At 57.7% G+C, this 15,987-nt stretch overlaps 1 protein-coding gene across 2 annotated transcripts in view; it reads left to right on the top strand.

The window, feature by feature from the left end:
• Nucleotides 1–426: 426 nt before the first annotated feature.
• Nucleotides 427–15,987, top strand: part of SHF (Src homology 2 domain containing F) — a 24,220-nt gene continuing 8,659 nt past the window's right edge. Inside the window, exons 1-6 of one of the 2 annotated variants that reach the window (XM_009643881.2) lie at nucleotides 427–547; nucleotides 4,774–4,903; nucleotides 5,970–6,188; nucleotides 7,813–7,950; nucleotides 12,007–12,178; nucleotides 12,525–12,644. In XM_009643881.2, the coding sequence (XP_009642176.1) occupies nucleotides 4,870–4,903; nucleotides 5,970–6,188; nucleotides 7,813–7,950; nucleotides 12,007–12,178; nucleotides 12,525–12,644 (683 nt within the window). In that variant the 5' untranslated portion in view covers nucleotides 427–547; nucleotides 4,774–4,869. Of the gene's footprint in view, nucleotides 548–4,773; nucleotides 4,904–5,969; nucleotides 6,189–7,812; nucleotides 7,951–12,006; nucleotides 12,179–12,524; nucleotides 12,645–15,987 lie in introns of those variants that run through there. The other variant, XM_035899576.1, reaches the window with a different exon arrangement.

Here is a 15,987-nt window from a genome sequence, read left to right as displayed (position 1 = left end):
TTCCCCTACAGCAGTGGATGGGGGGCTGGCCCCAAACAGCTCACCTGAGTGAGGGGGATGCCCCAGAGATGTCTGCTCTGCCATGTTTGGATTAGGTGTGAGGAGCAATGCCACCAGGGTGCAGTGGGGAGAGATTTCGGTGAGGGACCTCCCTGCCTGGGGATGCCTGCACCCAGGGCACAGTGTGCCTGGGGACAAGGTTGGGGACCTGCCCTGGGAAAGGGCTTTGTGTCCCACCCGCCGGGACCAGTCACCAGCATTTTGCTGTGAGTGTGGGGTCAGCTCCGCAGGGTGTGGGAACGGCCGGCCAGGAAGCTCTTGGGCGTGTGTCTTTCCTGCCAGAGCCTCCCCAAACTGAGTCATCCTGCACGATGCTGTGCTGTCTGCCCTGCGCTCCCTCCTCCTGTACTGCGAGTGCAGCTGAGGGGTCACCGCCTGGCCCAGCCGTGCCCCTTGGGCAGCGGGGCGGACCCTTCATGGATGGCCATCCAGCGCTAGGCTTGCTTTTGGGTTTGGCTTCGGTGTCCACCCAAAGCCAAGCTGCAAGGTGGGTAAAACCCAGGAAATTTAGCACCAGACAGAGAGAACGAACTGAGTTTGGTTGTAACTCGGGGTGGCTCCAGTGCAGAACCCAGCAGTCTCCTGGGGGGGACCCCAAACACGCTTTATCTCCAGGGCAAAAAACTTGTTTATAGAGTGAAGGATCTTCCCAGGTGTCCTCTGGGAACCTCTCTGTAGAGTGGAGTGTCTTCTTGTGGCAAAAGGTGGTGACAGGTGGGACCTTTGGAGGCAAGGCGGGGGGAAGAGCCCCCGCTCTGCTCTGGGATCTCCATGTCTGTCGGCCGCTGTTCATCGCCTTCCCTGGTAGGCAGTGTAAAAACTGTTTCACTGCAAGAACCCAGCGATGATCTGGCCCTTGGCCTTAATTTTCTTTTGTTTTTCTTTTTTTTCTTACAGTTGGCATAAATAATAGAGTGGGAGCAGCCTTGGTGCTGCAGCAGGGACCTAGGCGCGTGTTGCCACGCAGATAAATGCCTGAAGAACACTCACGTGCACAAAGAGGATGGGTATCCAAGTGCTGGTGGTGCCTGGCTGCTCTGGAAGGACGGCTCTGCACCAAGAGCCGTCCTGGGCTCGGTGGCTTTGCGTGTTAGGCATGTGCTTTGCACCCGAATTGTTACAAATCTAGCAAACCTTGTGCTGCGTACCTGGGCATGAGTGGTGTGCTGGGATTGGCTCCAGGCAGTGAGCAGCTCCCTCCACCGCACGGGAGACGAGTGAAGCGAAGCGTGGAGATGCCTGGCCTTGGGCTGGACCAGGGCAGGTTTGGGGCCCCCCCGGGAGCTGCCCTGCCTGTGGCTGCAGCCCCCTCCTGCATTGGGGGAGTGGCCACGTGCACTGTGGCTGCCGCAGAGAGCCCCACGCGGCTCGTAAAGTCCCGTGCTCGGATTAGGAGATGCCAGACATGCAGTTTCCCGGGCAACCTTAATTCGGCCCCACATGCAAGGGCATTAGGATGCAATCGGTAATTGCATGGTCTTCGCAGTTTGCCCTCTGAGAGCCCTGTCCCGTTCCTGGCACCGGCTGGCGCCTCCAGGCCCTGCAGCCCTGGGGCTTGGGGCACCGTTCTTGCCTCTTGGATTGTGCATCCCAAGGTTGCAGTGCTTCTGGAGACAGTTAGGAGTTGCCTTCCCAGCTTTTCCATGGCTCTCCACTGTAATATCTGCCCATTTAGAAAACAAATGGCTTTACATTCTCAGCACACCACAGTGCTCGGCTTGGCTCCTATGAAGAGGTGGAGGAGTAAAGCTGTTGTGGCAAAACCCCACTGAGCCTAGGGAGCTCGGAGACTCAAGCCCCTGATCTGAGCCATTCGCCCTGGGTCTGAGCTGAGCCCAGTGGGTCCCGCCTAATTGGTGCTGAGCACCTCTGCATCCCCCTGCAAGCCAAATACAGTGTTAGGGCTCTCAACAGAGACGTGTTGGGATTGCCTACTGTCCTCTGCTTTCTGGACCTGGAGCTGGAGGCACCTGAGCAGGAGCCACCCTGCGAGCTTGCTGGGGCTCATGTGTCCCTCCCTCCCCAGGAGGACAAACCCAGGTGCCGAGGAAATATGGAGTGGTGTTTCCTCTGGTTGGGAAGCACGACCGCTGTGTGTGGAGGAGCCTCTTGGCTGCCAAGCTGCTGTGCTGGTGCCCTGTCTTGTCTGAAGCTGCTCTGTGCTTACGGGGAAGGTCCAGGACTGGTGCCAGCAGCGAGCCGGGTCTACCTCTGTCTAGCAAGATGCACCTAGGAAGTGGGGTTCATGGCAGGTTTGAATGCAGGCAGGTTGGGCCCAGGTTGGGAGGAACAAGCAGGTAACCCCTTTCTGAGCCCAGGAGGGTCAGCAAACAGTGTTTCACAGCCTGGCGGCGCTCGTGGAGCTGTGAGAGCTCTTTGCAAAGGGTGAGCATCGGGCACAGTGCTGCCTGTCCATCCATCTCACAGGCGCTCGTGTGTCAAGCCCACGCGTTTGTGCGTGTCAGGACGCCTGCCCGTGTGCTCGTGCCTCCCTTGGCACTAGTGCATGCGCCAATGAGCCGTTGCCGGCTAGGGGCTGGGCTCTGCGGATGCTTTCGCAGCGGAGCGAGAGCTTCTTCGCAGCTTTCCAAAGCAGCCCGCAGGATCTCCCAGTTCTTTGGAGTGGCAGGTGCTGATTCGCCCTTGGGATCTTGTAGGCCACGGCTGGGAAGCACCTGCCTACTGCAGGCTGAACCCTTCTTTTGTTTAGAAAACAGGGGCTTCCCACAGTGAATTTGCAGTCGCTGCTGCTCATCTCCCCGCCCCATGAGCGTGAGGTTGGGTCCTGGGAACCAAGCAGCCACAAAAGTCACCGGCAACTTAAGATTTCCCTGGGGGGTTTTGCCCCAGCGGTGGCAAGCAAAGGGCTTCAGGCCCCTGACTCAGCCTGGCCCCTTGGCGTCCCCGGCGGGGGCTGAGCGATGCTGCGTCTCCCTCGGATGACGGAGGAGAGAGCAGATTTCCTGTCTCCTGCTGCAAAGCCAGGGGTTGGCTGTTCCTGCAGCCCCGTCCCGGCTCGCTGGCACCACGCCCTGCCTGCAGAGCCAGCAGGCAGGTTTTGCTTTTTCCCTCTCTCTGGCAGAGGCTGGGACCCGAGCAGCCCTCTGTCCTGCTGCTGCCTCACTGAGGGGTGAGAGCATTGCCTTGCCCCCATGCTTGAACCCCCTTTGTGCTTGCCTGGGGTGGCTGCGAGCCCCGTGGCTGGCAGAGTTTGCTCTGGGGATGATGCTCTGCTGCTCGCTTGTGCCCTGGTATGGAGGGGCCAGGCTTGGCGAGCTGCCCCAGCTCCCCACTGCATCAGCTGCCCTGGGGAGCCTGGAGCTGGGACGTTTATGGAGGAGGTGGTGAGCCAGGGCACAGAGACCCACATTCCCCCGCAGCTCGGGGGGATGTGAAGGCTCAGGGCTGTGCGGAGGTGTTTACAGCTCCAGTTCCTGTTCCCTTTTCCTGCTGGGTTTTGCTGCTTAAGGCTATTTTCGGGCCGCTCTGCACAGGAAGGAGGAAGAAGTGTTTTGTGTTAAGCTGATTATGGGAGCTGGAGAGGAATGCATGAGTGGCCCTGGTCTGCAAGGCTGGCCAGGACGTGGCGGTGAGGACAGAGCCTGGTGCTGGGTGGGATTCCCCAGCCACTGCACCGTGCTCAGGCCATTTGGTCCTTGTTGTAGGAGCTCTGCCTAGCTTGCATTGTGGTGGCAGAACCCATCTCACCAGATGGTCCAGCCTGGGGTTTGCATCCTGGTGGGCGGCCATTCCCCGGCAAAGTTGCTTGGGTGCACTTGGACCCTGCTGGAATTGCCTGGCCCTGTTTTGGGAGCAGGCTCTCGGGCTGGAGGTGGGATGTACAGCTCCAGGCTTGCTGGGGGCTGCGGCATTGTGTGATGGGGTGCTCTGGCTGGGAAGCTGCTGAGGTGCTGGAGCAGGTGTGTGGCTTAAGCACTAGATGGGATCAAGCTCCGGGGCATGCCCCGTATCCTCCTGCAGGATCATTTCCTTTTTGATAGTAAGGGTAAACCTTGGGCTTTTTGTGCCATCTCCGTGATGTGGCACTTGAGAGGCTCCTGGTCCTGCTTCCCTGTGACTCCTGATCACAGGAGAAGCCCTGTCTTGTGTTACTTGGGACGCATGTGGGGATGCTGCGGGGTCTGGGGAGGGAAGGGAGGGGAAGCTGTGGGCTGTTTGTAGCCCTTCTGTTAAGAAATGTCTTTGAACGAGCCCGTGTGAGCCCTGGAAAATAACCTGTGAGTTCCCAATTGTGCCAGTGCCAGCTGACACCCCTGTTAGCAGGATCTGCACCCCTTCTCTGCCTTGGGGGAGGAAACGTGGCTGCATGCCAGGGAGAGCATCTGCATGCCGTGGGGGGGGATGCAGCACTGCCGGCGGCCCTGCACCACAGCAGGGGCTTTGCTGGGGCGCCTGTGCGGCAGCGGCGACCCAATGGTAAGGGAGGAGGCCAGGCCACCTTCTGCTCTGCTTGGCTCTGTCTCAGCTGGAGCATTTCCATGGCCGAGCGCCCATGCCTGGAAAGCCGCCAGCTGCCAGCACCTGCTCTGCGGGGCTGCCATGATGCAGGCTCAGGGTCCCAGCTGCCACTCTGGCTGCTGCTAGCAGAGCTTGTGGGGAGGTTTCAAGAGGCTTCAACTGGTCCCTGACCCCCCCCACCCCCCAAAAGGCAGGGAGTACCCTAACCCTTCTCCTACCCTTTCCCTCTTCCAGCTGGCTGTCCTGGAGGACTATGCAGATCCCTTTGATGCGGCACAGGTGGCTGGTAGCCAGGCAGGACTGGAGAAGGTGACGGAGAATGATGGGTACATGGAGCCATATGAAGCCCAGAAGATGATGGCTGGTAAGGTGGAAGGCTCTGTGCAGAGGCCACCCTTTGTGCCTCTGGTCCCTGCGGCGTGAATTTGGTGGCCGATGTACTCTGTTCCTTGCAGCCTGTGACAGCACCAGGTCCTCCAGACACGGCAAACCTGGGCGATTGTGGCGGTGGTGCACAGCTGCTTTGCAGGCAAATTTTCACAGGTTTAGCCATGTGCGATGGGCTCGGTGTAGCCAGAGCACTCCCAAAGGCTTCCCAAGCAATAAAGGCACCTTGATATTTCTGCCAGCGGTGCTGCCCCCTGGGACCATGGTGCCTGACTGCCAGGCTGAGCCAGGAGAGACCTGACATTCGATGTCTCTGGCATAAAACTAAGATGGATGTGGGAGCTATTTAATGCAGTTAGGACTGGGCCAGAGCGTGCCATTGTCTGCCACAGCAGTGGGGTCCTCAGTGGGCTTGTTCATGGCTGGAAAGCAGGTGAGGTGGGAGCCTGCGCTCCTGAAGGCACAGCCCTTGCTTGCTGCGGCGCAGGCAGGGTCACCGTGCTGGCGCGCACGCTCCAGGCTCTAGCTCTGCTTTGCAGTCCTGTGGTTTCTGGAAAGCTCGTGTGGCTTTTTGGACTAGATTGTTGCATTTCTTGGAAAAAATTGGCAAGCGGTGAAGAGGCTGCGTGTGTCTGTGGGAGAGACTTTTCTTTTGCTCAGGGGAAGGGCATTTTATTAAACTAGCCATGCTGGGTGTCTAGGGAAGAAACTTGGCCTCGTGGTACACTGGGAGTCAGGTTCTGGGATGCTCTCTGTCCCCACGGACCCTGCTTTGCAGGGCTGCCCGAGAGCATGGATGTTGTACCATGGGGAGAGAAGGCATCTCGCTGCTGTGGACTGCTCAGGACCTGGCTTCCCAGCAGCTCCCCCTGTTCTGGCAGGCACTTGCTGGAGGTTTGGGGGGTCTCCTCCATCACTGATTTCTCCCTACCCCACAGCAGACTCAGGTGAAATTGAGCACTTTTGTCTAGCAGGGCTTTCGGGACCATGGTCGGGCTGTGTTGGGTGAAAAGCTCATGGTCTTTTCCTTCTTCTCTGGCTAGAGATCCGCCAGAAGGGCTTGTGGGAGGCTCCTGCCCGGCCGCTGCACCTCTACGACACTCCCTACGAGCCTGTGCTTGGAGGGCTGGACATGGACGGTGACCGCCCAGCTTGCCCCAGGCCCAGGGAGTCCCGGCTGCCTGAGGATGACGAGCGGCCGCCGGAGGAGTACGACCAGCCCTGGGAGTGGAAGAAGGAGCGGATCTCCAAAGCTTTTGCAGGTGGGTGACGGGCACAGCCATAGAGGCCGGGTAGCAGCCATAAAATGAACGATGCCACACTGTGTTTTGCAAGGGGGGAAGCTGGGTCCTTGGGGTCCCTTTGTCTTTTGGGTGTTGATAGTGTTGGCCTCTGCATTTCCGTGGCTCGGGGAGAGCTCCTGCACTTCCAGAGGCTGTTTCTTTCTAGCAGTGAGCCAGACTGCTCCTGGGTGGAGTGGTGGATGGAGCTGCCTTGACAGCCTGTCCAGTGCCCGTCTCTCATTGCCTCTTCCCCCCTCTGCTGATCACAGCGTCTGGTGCAAGTTGACCCCCCTCAACCCCGCATTGCAGGGTCGAGGCTCGACCCTGGGCTTAAGCAAATCCCTCCTTCCTCGGGGCAGGAGAAGAGCTGGGCGCTCCCCCAGGAGCCCTTGGCCGGCGATCGTCCAGCCCCCTGACCTATTTATCTGTGCTGTGGGATCGATTGTGTTTGTGTTTGTTAATGAGGAAATCCATGCTGTGTATTAGCGTTGGCTCCTCTGCTGGCGCTGGCTAATTGCCACACTCTTATCTAAGATGCATTTTAATTGCAGCAGTGTGCGTCTGTGTTGCAGCTGGCGTGCACAGGGCACTCGAGCCGGTGGTTGTTGGTGCTGCACGGGGATGCTGGCGGAGAGAGATGTGGAGATTCTGGCTTGGGAGTGGCTCACCTCTTGGGTTTGGGCTCTGTGAGCTGGAGATGTGTATGATGGGCTCGGCGCCGTGGCGTCTGCTCGTGCCTGGGGTGGCGCTTGTGCCGCTGGGGCTACAGCTGGTCACGGGGCTGGTGTCCGTGGCACACTGTGCCGAGGATTTGGCTTGTTGGGCTCTGTCACGAAATGCAGTGCGCTGCCAGGCTGGGTTTGTGCTGAGGTGTCTGTGCTCTGGACCTGGGCGGACAAGCTGCCTTGCTCGATGTCACTGGGTGGAGGTGGCCTGTTTGCAGGTCTGCCTACCCAGGGAGCTCCAAGTTCTGAGGGCATCAGGTTGTTGTGCCCCAGGACTCGTTAGGACCTATTTTCTTCTGGAGCCAGAGCAGGTCCTGCTGTGGCTCTCGGTGTGTTTCTTCTCTCCTGCGATGCTGGGATCTCTCTGCTGCCCCTTTCCCCCTTTGGGGGACCTACGAGATCCCTGCTGATGAGCACCTGGCACTGGCATGAGGCAGCAACCTGCTGGTGCCTGGCAGGAGAACCTGGTCCCCGTGGGGTGGCCGGGAAGCACCTGGGGCAGGACGGACGCATGGGCAGGACAGATGGCAATGGGATGCTCGGCCAAGGTCCCCCAGAAGGACATGCACGTGAGATGGGGGTGAGTGCAGGCTCCCCAACCCCAGCCCAGACTGGGGCGGCCGGGCAGACTGATGAAGGAGCAGGGTCTCTCCATCGGGAATGTGCCCCACATGAACCTCAGGGCTGTTCATGCTTGGTGCTGGGGAGGGGATGAGATGGTCAAGCTGGCATAGGGTTCCTGGGAGTTTAGTCCTCAGGTCTTTACCTCCACAATTGCTCTCCTTTTCCATGGGCCTGGTGTTGCTGATGTTTTTTTCTAAGCCCTTTCTTTCTCTCTTTCTCTTTCTCTCTTTTCCATCCCCCCTGCCCCCATCCAGTTGAAATCAAGGTCATTAAAGACCTGCCATGGCCACCGCCGGTGGGACAGCTCGACAGCGGTGAAAGCGCCCTGGGCAGTGAGTCCAGTGCCTCCGTCCCTCCGCAGCACAGCCAGCCCAGCTATGAAGACGCCAATGGTGGGTCTCGTGTGACAGCGGAGTGTCTGTGGGGGCTGCAGCTGGCGCTCACTGCAACCCTGCCTTGCTGCCCCCCTGGCCCCGGGGTGCTGTGATGCCTCGGAGCTTGCCCGGACCTGGCAGGGCTCTGCCCACTGCCCACGGGCGCTGCCAGACATCCACCCCCCTCCTCCTCCTCCTTCCCCCAGCTCCTCCTGGCTCATTCGCTTGTCCTGTGCCGGACACCAGATGCTTGTCCTTGCCTCTTGTGCATCTTCTCCAGCTCCACGATGCCTCTTTGCATGCAGCAGTTGAGCTGCACCAGGGGATTGCTCAGTGGCAGAGTTATTACCTTCTCTTTTGTTCTCTTCTCTCTGCCTCCAAATTCCCGACGTTTGATGACTGCTTTTGCGGTCTTCTCAACAACTGCTCTGAGCATTTAGCTGCTGTTTTCTTGTGACTCTTAATACCCAGGTCCCTTACAGGTGTGGTAGCAGCTAATTCAGATCCCGCCGCTGAGGTTGAGGTTGGTTTTTTCCCCATGCGCCTTGCTTTGTCATTTAGCACTGCTCTGTTTCCTCCGCTATTTTATTACCTTGCTGCTTGGTGGCAGGAGGTCCCTCTAGATTCTTTGCTCTGGTTTTTGCTATCCTGAATAGCTGAACCTCCCAGGCACACTTTGTCATCTCAGGTTTGTCTTCTTGTGTAAATCCCCCTTGGGCTCTGCTGGCAGGCTCGCTTATGAAAGCCAAATATTGCTGCTTCTCTTTTAACCCATTATTGATATTTTAAGGATCTTGCTCTTATGCTGTGGCGGATTAGGGTTTTGCAAAGACCACTAGGTGGGGAAGGGGGGGGTTGTCAAAGCTTTCGGGGTTGGGCTGGCCTCCTTCATGTGCTGCCGCTCCTGCGGGGAACGAGGATGGATCTGTGAGATGTGACTTTTTCTCCGCAAGCTGGCAGCTGCGCCCCGGCGCGCCGTGTCTGCCCATGCGTCACTAACACTGCTCCTGGTAGGTGCTGTGATGTGCCAGGTGCAGATGTTTGATTTCCTTATCTGCAGTTACCCAGATCCCTGTGGAGCTTTGTAAAAAACAGAACCAAACCCAACAGCATGGCTTTTGCTGCCTCCCAGGTGGGTTTGAACATGAGGTTGCTCTGATGGCCAATTTCGCCACTGATTGTAGGGGCACCCTAAAGCAATGGGGCTGCTCTGCTGGGGTTGCATCAGGGTACTGTCCCAAAGCTGTAGGGATGCTAAAGGCTGGGATCAGTCCCAAAAAGGAAAGGTCCTGGCAGGAGGAAACTTCCTGATCCTCCTCCTACGATGAATGGAGGTGTCAAGGAAAAGTAATTTCTTTGCTGTGCAGGCTCCTCTCTTTGCCCTTCATTTATTATCCCCGCGGTTGCTCCGACATGCATCCCACTCCCGATGAACACATCAGTTTGTCATTTTTCCTGGTTTTAGCAACACGGAGTCTCTCTTTTTTCCCTGAGTTGCTTTGTTGTGTTAAGTTTATCTTGCCAGAGTTTTGTCTCATTATCTACTTCCCCTGTCGGGGGATGACTTGAACTTCTTGAAGGATGTCGTCTCTCTCCTGGGGGCTTGTTTTTAATATCCCGTTTAATCATGCACATGCCTCTGCCTCTCTCTGACAAGCGCAATGCATTCTTCTGAGCCACTAACAGGATGACTTTGTGCCGCCAGCAAACACTTGGGTGTTTTGATTGTCTGGCTTTTTAATGATCGCCCCAATTTTTTAAGGTGATGAGCCAGGATGTTACGTACAAGGGCGAGCCTGGATGGTGAAAAGCCAGGCCACTGCAGAGGCAGGGCTCATCAAACCTTAATCCCAGGCACCTCCTCCCCGAGCTCCTTCTCAGGGGGGTTTAAGCTGTGCTAAGGTGCAGAGGATTTTGGCTGGGTTTCTTCTTGGCTGCCTTCCTCTTCTCTTGGTGCTGGAGGGGCTGGAGACCTGCTTGCCTGTGTAGGGCCCGGACAAGGTTCCCTCAAACAGCCACCTGAGAGGATGCCCTGCTGGAGAGAAGAACGTCACTCTCTGGGTATTTTTTGCCTCTGCCCCACAGCAGCGTGGCCTTGGCATCGCCCTGCTTTACTGCTGGTGGGGGGGGATGGGGATCAGTCCCAAAAAGGAAAGGTCCTGGCAGGAGGAAACTTCCTGATCCTCCTCCTACGATGAATGGAGGTGTCAAGGAAAAGTAATTTCTTTGCTGTGCAGGCTCCTCTCTTTGCCCTTCATTTATTATCCCCGCGGTTGCTCCGACATGCATCCCACTCCCGATGAACACATCAGTTTGTCATTTTTCCTGGTTTTAGCAACACGGAGTCTCTCTTTTTTCCCTGAGTTGCTTTGTTGTGTTAAGTTTATCTTGCCAGAGTTTTGTCTCATTATCTACTTCCCCTGTCGGGGGATGACTTGAACTTCTTGAAGGATGTCGTCTCTCTCCTGGGGGCTTGTTTTTAATATCCCGTTTAATCATGCACATGCCTCTGCCTCTCTCTGACAAGCGCAATGCATTCTTCTGAGCCACTAACAGGATGACTTTGTGCCGCCAGCAAACACTTGGGTGTTTTGATTGTCTGGCTTTTTAATGATCGCCCCAATTTTTTAAGGTGATGAGCCAGGATGTTACGTACAAGGGCGAGCCTGGATGGTGAAAAGCCAGGCCACTGCAGAGGCAGGGCTCATCAAACCTTAATCCCAGGCACCTCCTCCCCGAGCTCCTTCTCAGGGGGGTTTAAGCTGTGCTAAGGTGCAGAGGATTTTGGCTGGGTTTCTTCTTGGCTGCCTTCCTCTTCTCTTGGTGCTGGAGGGGCTGGAGACCTGCTTGCCTGTGTAGGGCCCGGACAAGGTTCCCTCAAACAGCCACCTGAGAGGATGCCCTGCTGGAGAGAAGGTCACTCTCTGGGTATTTTTTGCCTCTGCCCCACAGCAGCGTGGCCTTGGCATCGCCCTGCTTTACTGCTGGTGGGGGGGGATGCTGGTTCATGCCCCTGCTGCCTGCAGAGATGGGGGTGCTCCGAAAGCCTTCGCCTCTGCCTGGAGAAGGGGCAAGGGGCCAAGCCAGGACCAGGCTCCCCCTCCAGCAGATGGGGAGTGTGCAGCAGGGAGGAAGCTGCCTGGCCAGGGAAGCCCAGCTTGTCCTGGGGGCAAGGGGAGCTGTGGCACCAGGTCTCGGCCGCCTCTGGGGCTCAGCCGCCTCTGGGGCACCTGTGCCTTGGCGGCATCAGCCACCAGCAGCCTCGTGTCAAGGCAGCTCTGCCCGATCAATAAGTAATTTGTGCGAGGGGGCTTGCGTTGCAGGGGAGCAATAATGAACTCTCTGGAGGAGGGAGAAACAATATTGTTAATGCTGAAATCATCCCACACGGAAATAACAGTTGGTGGGAGGCTGGATCCCCAGGGCACCTCTCGGTTAATCCCCCGCCGCTTGCTGGGCAGCATGCACTGGGCCACCACGCTCTGCCGGTGTGTGGGGGCCTGCACTTGGGCTGGTGCCAGGTGGGCGGCTGCATTGGGGAGGCACCTCGCAGTCGAAATGTCCCCTTCCCACCTCGGGGGATTATTTTTTTCACTTGTGCTGGCAGAAATGCGTCCATCATTTCCAAACTGACTGATCCCTTTAGCTCCATTTCCCCCCTCCTTTTTTTTTAAAATTTAATTTAATTTAATTTTTTCCTTGAGATTGCAGAGCCTCTCCTTTGTGCTTCTCACTTAACTCTTCTGCAACCACTCAATTTCTGGTTGCATTAGCAAAACCTCTCTGAGATTTTGAAACCTCCCTGGAAAATATTTCCAGGGGCTTGGGTGCTGCGAGGACCCCAGTCCTGGCATGGCAGGGACCCAACCTTGTCTGTCCTGGGGTACTGCAGTGAGCAGGAGGCCAAGAGCTGCCCTGCCCTTGCTTAAAGCAGGGGGATGGGGACCCGGCCTGATGTGATTTGATGTGGCTCTGGCTCTTCCTGTGGGCTCCCTCCGCAGGGGAAAAGCTGGGAGCCCAGCCTGTCTGTCTGTCCCTGACATGAGCTGCAACAACACGCGTCTGCCTTTGCAGGTCCATTGGAGGGGCTGGGGTATGGCCGCACCTCGCCCTGCAGGGAGGAGAAGGCCAGGGCTGCCCTCAGGCGTGGCTCCAGCAGCCTCAAGAGCACGAAGACACTGATCACTGATCCAGGCCCCTTCATCGGGGAGAGGATTGACCCTGCCCTGCCCCTGGAGAGCCAGTGGTGAGTCCAGCCTGTCCTGACTGCCGCTCTAGGATCCCCATGGCTGTGCCACAAGGGGCCCTGGGGTAGACCTGCTTCTTCCCTTCATCTCTGGCCCGGCGTTTCTGCCGGCTTGTCCCTGCCACCCTTCTCACAGCCGTGGTGTCCCCACGTGCCCTCCATGTCTCCCTAAGGTGCCCAGCAGGAGTCCTGCCCCTTGTCCCCCAGCCCCGGCAGTGCCATCGGTTTCCCTCCCCTTGAACACCACTGCTGTCCCTGGGGAGCTGCCAGGGGTGCTGTTGTTGCTGCTGCCCCAGGGCAGCGTCTGCTCTCTGCCTGGCATAGCCTGTCCCTCTCCTGCCCACAGCTGGTACCACGGGGCCATCAGCCGGACCGATGCGGAGACGCTGCTGAGGCTGTGCAAGGAGGCCAGCTACTTGGTGCGCAACAGCGAGACCAGCAAGAATGACTTCTCCCTCTCCTTGAAGTGAGTGAGCTGGGATGGGGCTGGGGGGGCAGTGGACAGTGGCAGAGGTGGCACAGTGCTGTGGCTGACCCCCTGTGGGTGGGTGCCCTGCGCGAGCCTGTGCCCATGCTGATGGGGTGACACAGAGGTGACTGTGGGGTGGTCAGAAATGGCTGGAACATGAAGCCTGGACTTCTCTGTGGTGTGGCATGGGCTTCTGGTTTGGTGTCTGGCAAACGCCTCTCTCGGGAAGGCTTATGGATCTGGAGGCATGCTGCTCCTCCCTTGGCAGGGCTAGTAATCCCTCAGACAGAGAAAATGCTGTGCCTCACTGCTCACTCAAACGTGTCTGGTTACAACTTCCAGCCCTGCCTTCCCATTATCCCATTTTCTTCATATCTTGCTTTCATGGGAAAATGAAAGTTTGTGTGATCCCATTGTTGGTGGAAACACAGGTACCCATCCCTGCCCCCCCAGCCCATGTAAGCCCTTGCTCATCTGTGGTGTAGAGAGGGGATTACACTGCTTTGGTTTCCCAGCAGGGAAACCTCACCTCCTGACAGCATGACTTGGTTTCTGCTTGGGTTTGGTGGGGGGGGTTGCACCCTCCCCAAGGTTCCTTTAGTGCCAAAACTGCATGAAGCATTGCCCAGGAGAAGCTGCCCGTAGCTCCTTGTCCAGCTCTTTTGGCACTCTTGGGGCAGCCCAAACCTGCGAAATCAAAGCAAATACCTTCCTGCCTTCCTGCTGGACAAGTACATTGGCTCTGTTCCTGGCAGACGTGAAAAAAGTATTTACTGGGCACATCAATCATCTCTGCCCAGCACCAGGCCACGCAGCCCTGCACCCTTCCCCTTGTACTTTGAGGTTCCCCAGTGGTCTTGGTACCTGCATTGCTCCCTGCTGGTCTCAGCCTCCTCTGTTTATTCCCCAGTGACACAACTGTGAATTAGATTGCTCCGTCTCTCTATTTTATTTTTTGTACACTTTTTTGCTACCTTCAGCCCCAAACCAGGGCAGAAGTTTAGCTGAAAATATTCTGTCTTCCTTCTGCACTTGCAGCTCTCCAATCAGACAACAAGACTTCCCGGAAAAGCTCCTACCTTTCCTTTTTGGTTTGGGTTTTTTTTTTTTTTTGGTCAGAATTTTTACCGATGTTTTAATTTTCTCACTGTTTTTCCCTTGCCCTGGCTTGCTGGCAATTTAGAAGCACCAGCTTCTGCTGGTTGAGGAGTCATGTTCGAGGCTGTGAGAGGTCCTCCCAGCCGTCGCCTCCGGGGTGGCATTAGCCAGTGTGTGTTGGAGAGCCTGGGAGGTGGCACTGGGGTCATGGATGGGGCTTCCCCCCTTGCCGGTGCAAGTGCCCCTTTTCATCACCTCTCTACAAGCCAATCGCTTTCTATATAGCTGTAAGCTGGCTGGCTTCATCTGTCTCTCTATTTTATTTTATTTTTAACTCTTTGCTTTTTTCCTTGAGGAAGGAGGCGCAGCCAAGGAGATGGTCTTAAAGTGAGCTCTGGTGCTGACCTAAAGCCCTTTTGTGCTGCTTTAAAGGAAAATACACACAAGAGAGAGCAGCCAGAGTGGCTGTACTCATATTGCTGGACCTGTGCCCTGTAAGGTAGCTGGAAGGATTTATTCCTGCTATGGCAGTCCTGGCTGGTCCAGGCGAGGCAGCCCCACGTTTCTTGTCGTTGGCAGAACTGCAGTGCTGTTGCCTCAAGCGCTCGGGGAATGAGTCCCTCCTGGCTCACGCCTCCGTGAGAGTGGCTGAGGCCACGCTGCAGAGGTTTGGGTCCTTCTTCGCATCTGTAGGATGCTCAGCAGGAGGAGGACCTGCCCCTTGTCCTCATCGTGTCCCTGCTGCTGGCTGTGAGGCTGCCGGATTTGCAGTGTGCTCCCTCGGGCATCGCTCTGGTGGTCCGGTCTCAGTCACATCCCTGAGCTTGTGACAAGAGACACGGGGAGTGGTTTGGGGAAAACACAGCCAGCATCACCTCTCTGGGGACCTGTACAGCAGCGCTCTGGCTTCGGACCAGCACTGATCCTGCACAGGGGTCCTGCGCATCTCTCCCCTGCCAGCGCTAGGCAAGGGCCAGGTTCACAGAATCCCCAAATGGCAGGGGCTGGAAAGGCCCTCCAGAGATCACCCAGTCCAACCCCCCTGCTCAAGCAGGCTCACCCAGAGCAGGGTGCACAGGACATCGTCCAGATGGGGTTGTAATATCTCCAGAGAAGGAGACTCCACAGCCCTGTAGACAGGGTGCAGCGCCGAGGGCAGCTCCTGTGGGCAGCTCCGCACGGTAGTGGTGCTACCGTGCGTGCGTGCATGCAGGACAAACCCGTGCACCTTCATGGGGCGCCATGCGTGGTGCAGCCCCTGCAGCTCTTCCCCACACCCCATTGCTGGGGTGCAGGATGCTGCTGGCTATCGCTTTTCCTTGGCCCCTGGCCCGGGGCTGCGACTCTCCCCCCTGCCCTCCCCTGGGGCGGCTGGCTCCCTGCCTCCCGGTGCTAAATGGATTGCAAACCCATTCTGCTAATGCAGCCGGGCTGTCCATTACGGGCACCATCTCCAGCCGGGGGGAAGGGACCGGCCTGCACAGCGCTGGAAGAGGATCAGCATTGCTGATGAGGTCCTGTCTGCTTTTAAGTAATCAATATTTTGCCGTAATGTGTATTCCAGATGCTGCAGACAGGCTGTGGCTCTCCTCGGAGACGCAAATTAATAGCAACAGGGCCATTAGCCCGTCACTTGGAATCAGCGCTCGTGGTAGGATCTGTCTGCGCAGCCTCGTGTGGCTCAGTGCCCGTGCTGTGCCGGGAAATGGCCTTGCTACACTGAGCGGGTTTTATGGAGCCCGCAGTGTTGGAGGCGGGGGGGTGGGCAATGGGCTGCAGACCAAAGGAGAAAATCCTGCTTTGCCACGGTGAGGCTGGGGCACACATCAGCCATGCTGCTCCTGTGCGAGACAGGCGGCTGCAAAAGGGGCTTGGCCACGTGCAAGGGGCAAAAGCCGCTGCCCCTAGGTCACCCTGCAGCGAGAGCCCCCAGTGCTCCTGCCTGGGCTGTGCCCCTGCTTCCCTGCCCCAGCCTTGGGCACCGACCCTGCCCATGGATGGATCCCTTGCACCCCCTGCGTGGCACCCCCTGGGGGGACATGGTGGAGCCTGGCCAGCCATGTCCCTGCCTTGTGCTGGAGCAGGTCAAGAGCAGGATGGTGCGGGCAGGGCTGTGGCTGGGGATGGGAGCCGGCAGCATTCCCCCAGCTGTAGGGGCAGGCTGCTTGTCTGGGGGTGGCAGGAACCGATGGGAGGCCGAGGCCAGCCGCACCCTGTAACCCTGCCCTGATCTCTCCTTGCC

Source organism: Egretta garzetta, unplaced genomic scaffold (genome assembly GCF_000687185.1).
Source record: "Egretta garzetta isolate BGI_Z169 unplaced genomic scaffold, ASM68718v1 scaffold287, whole genome shotgun sequence".
Classification (NCBI taxonomy): domain Eukaryota; kingdom Metazoa; phylum Chordata; class Aves; order Pelecaniformes; family Ardeidae; genus Egretta; species Egretta garzetta.
This window is presented reverse-complemented; position numbering and strand designations above follow the sequence as displayed.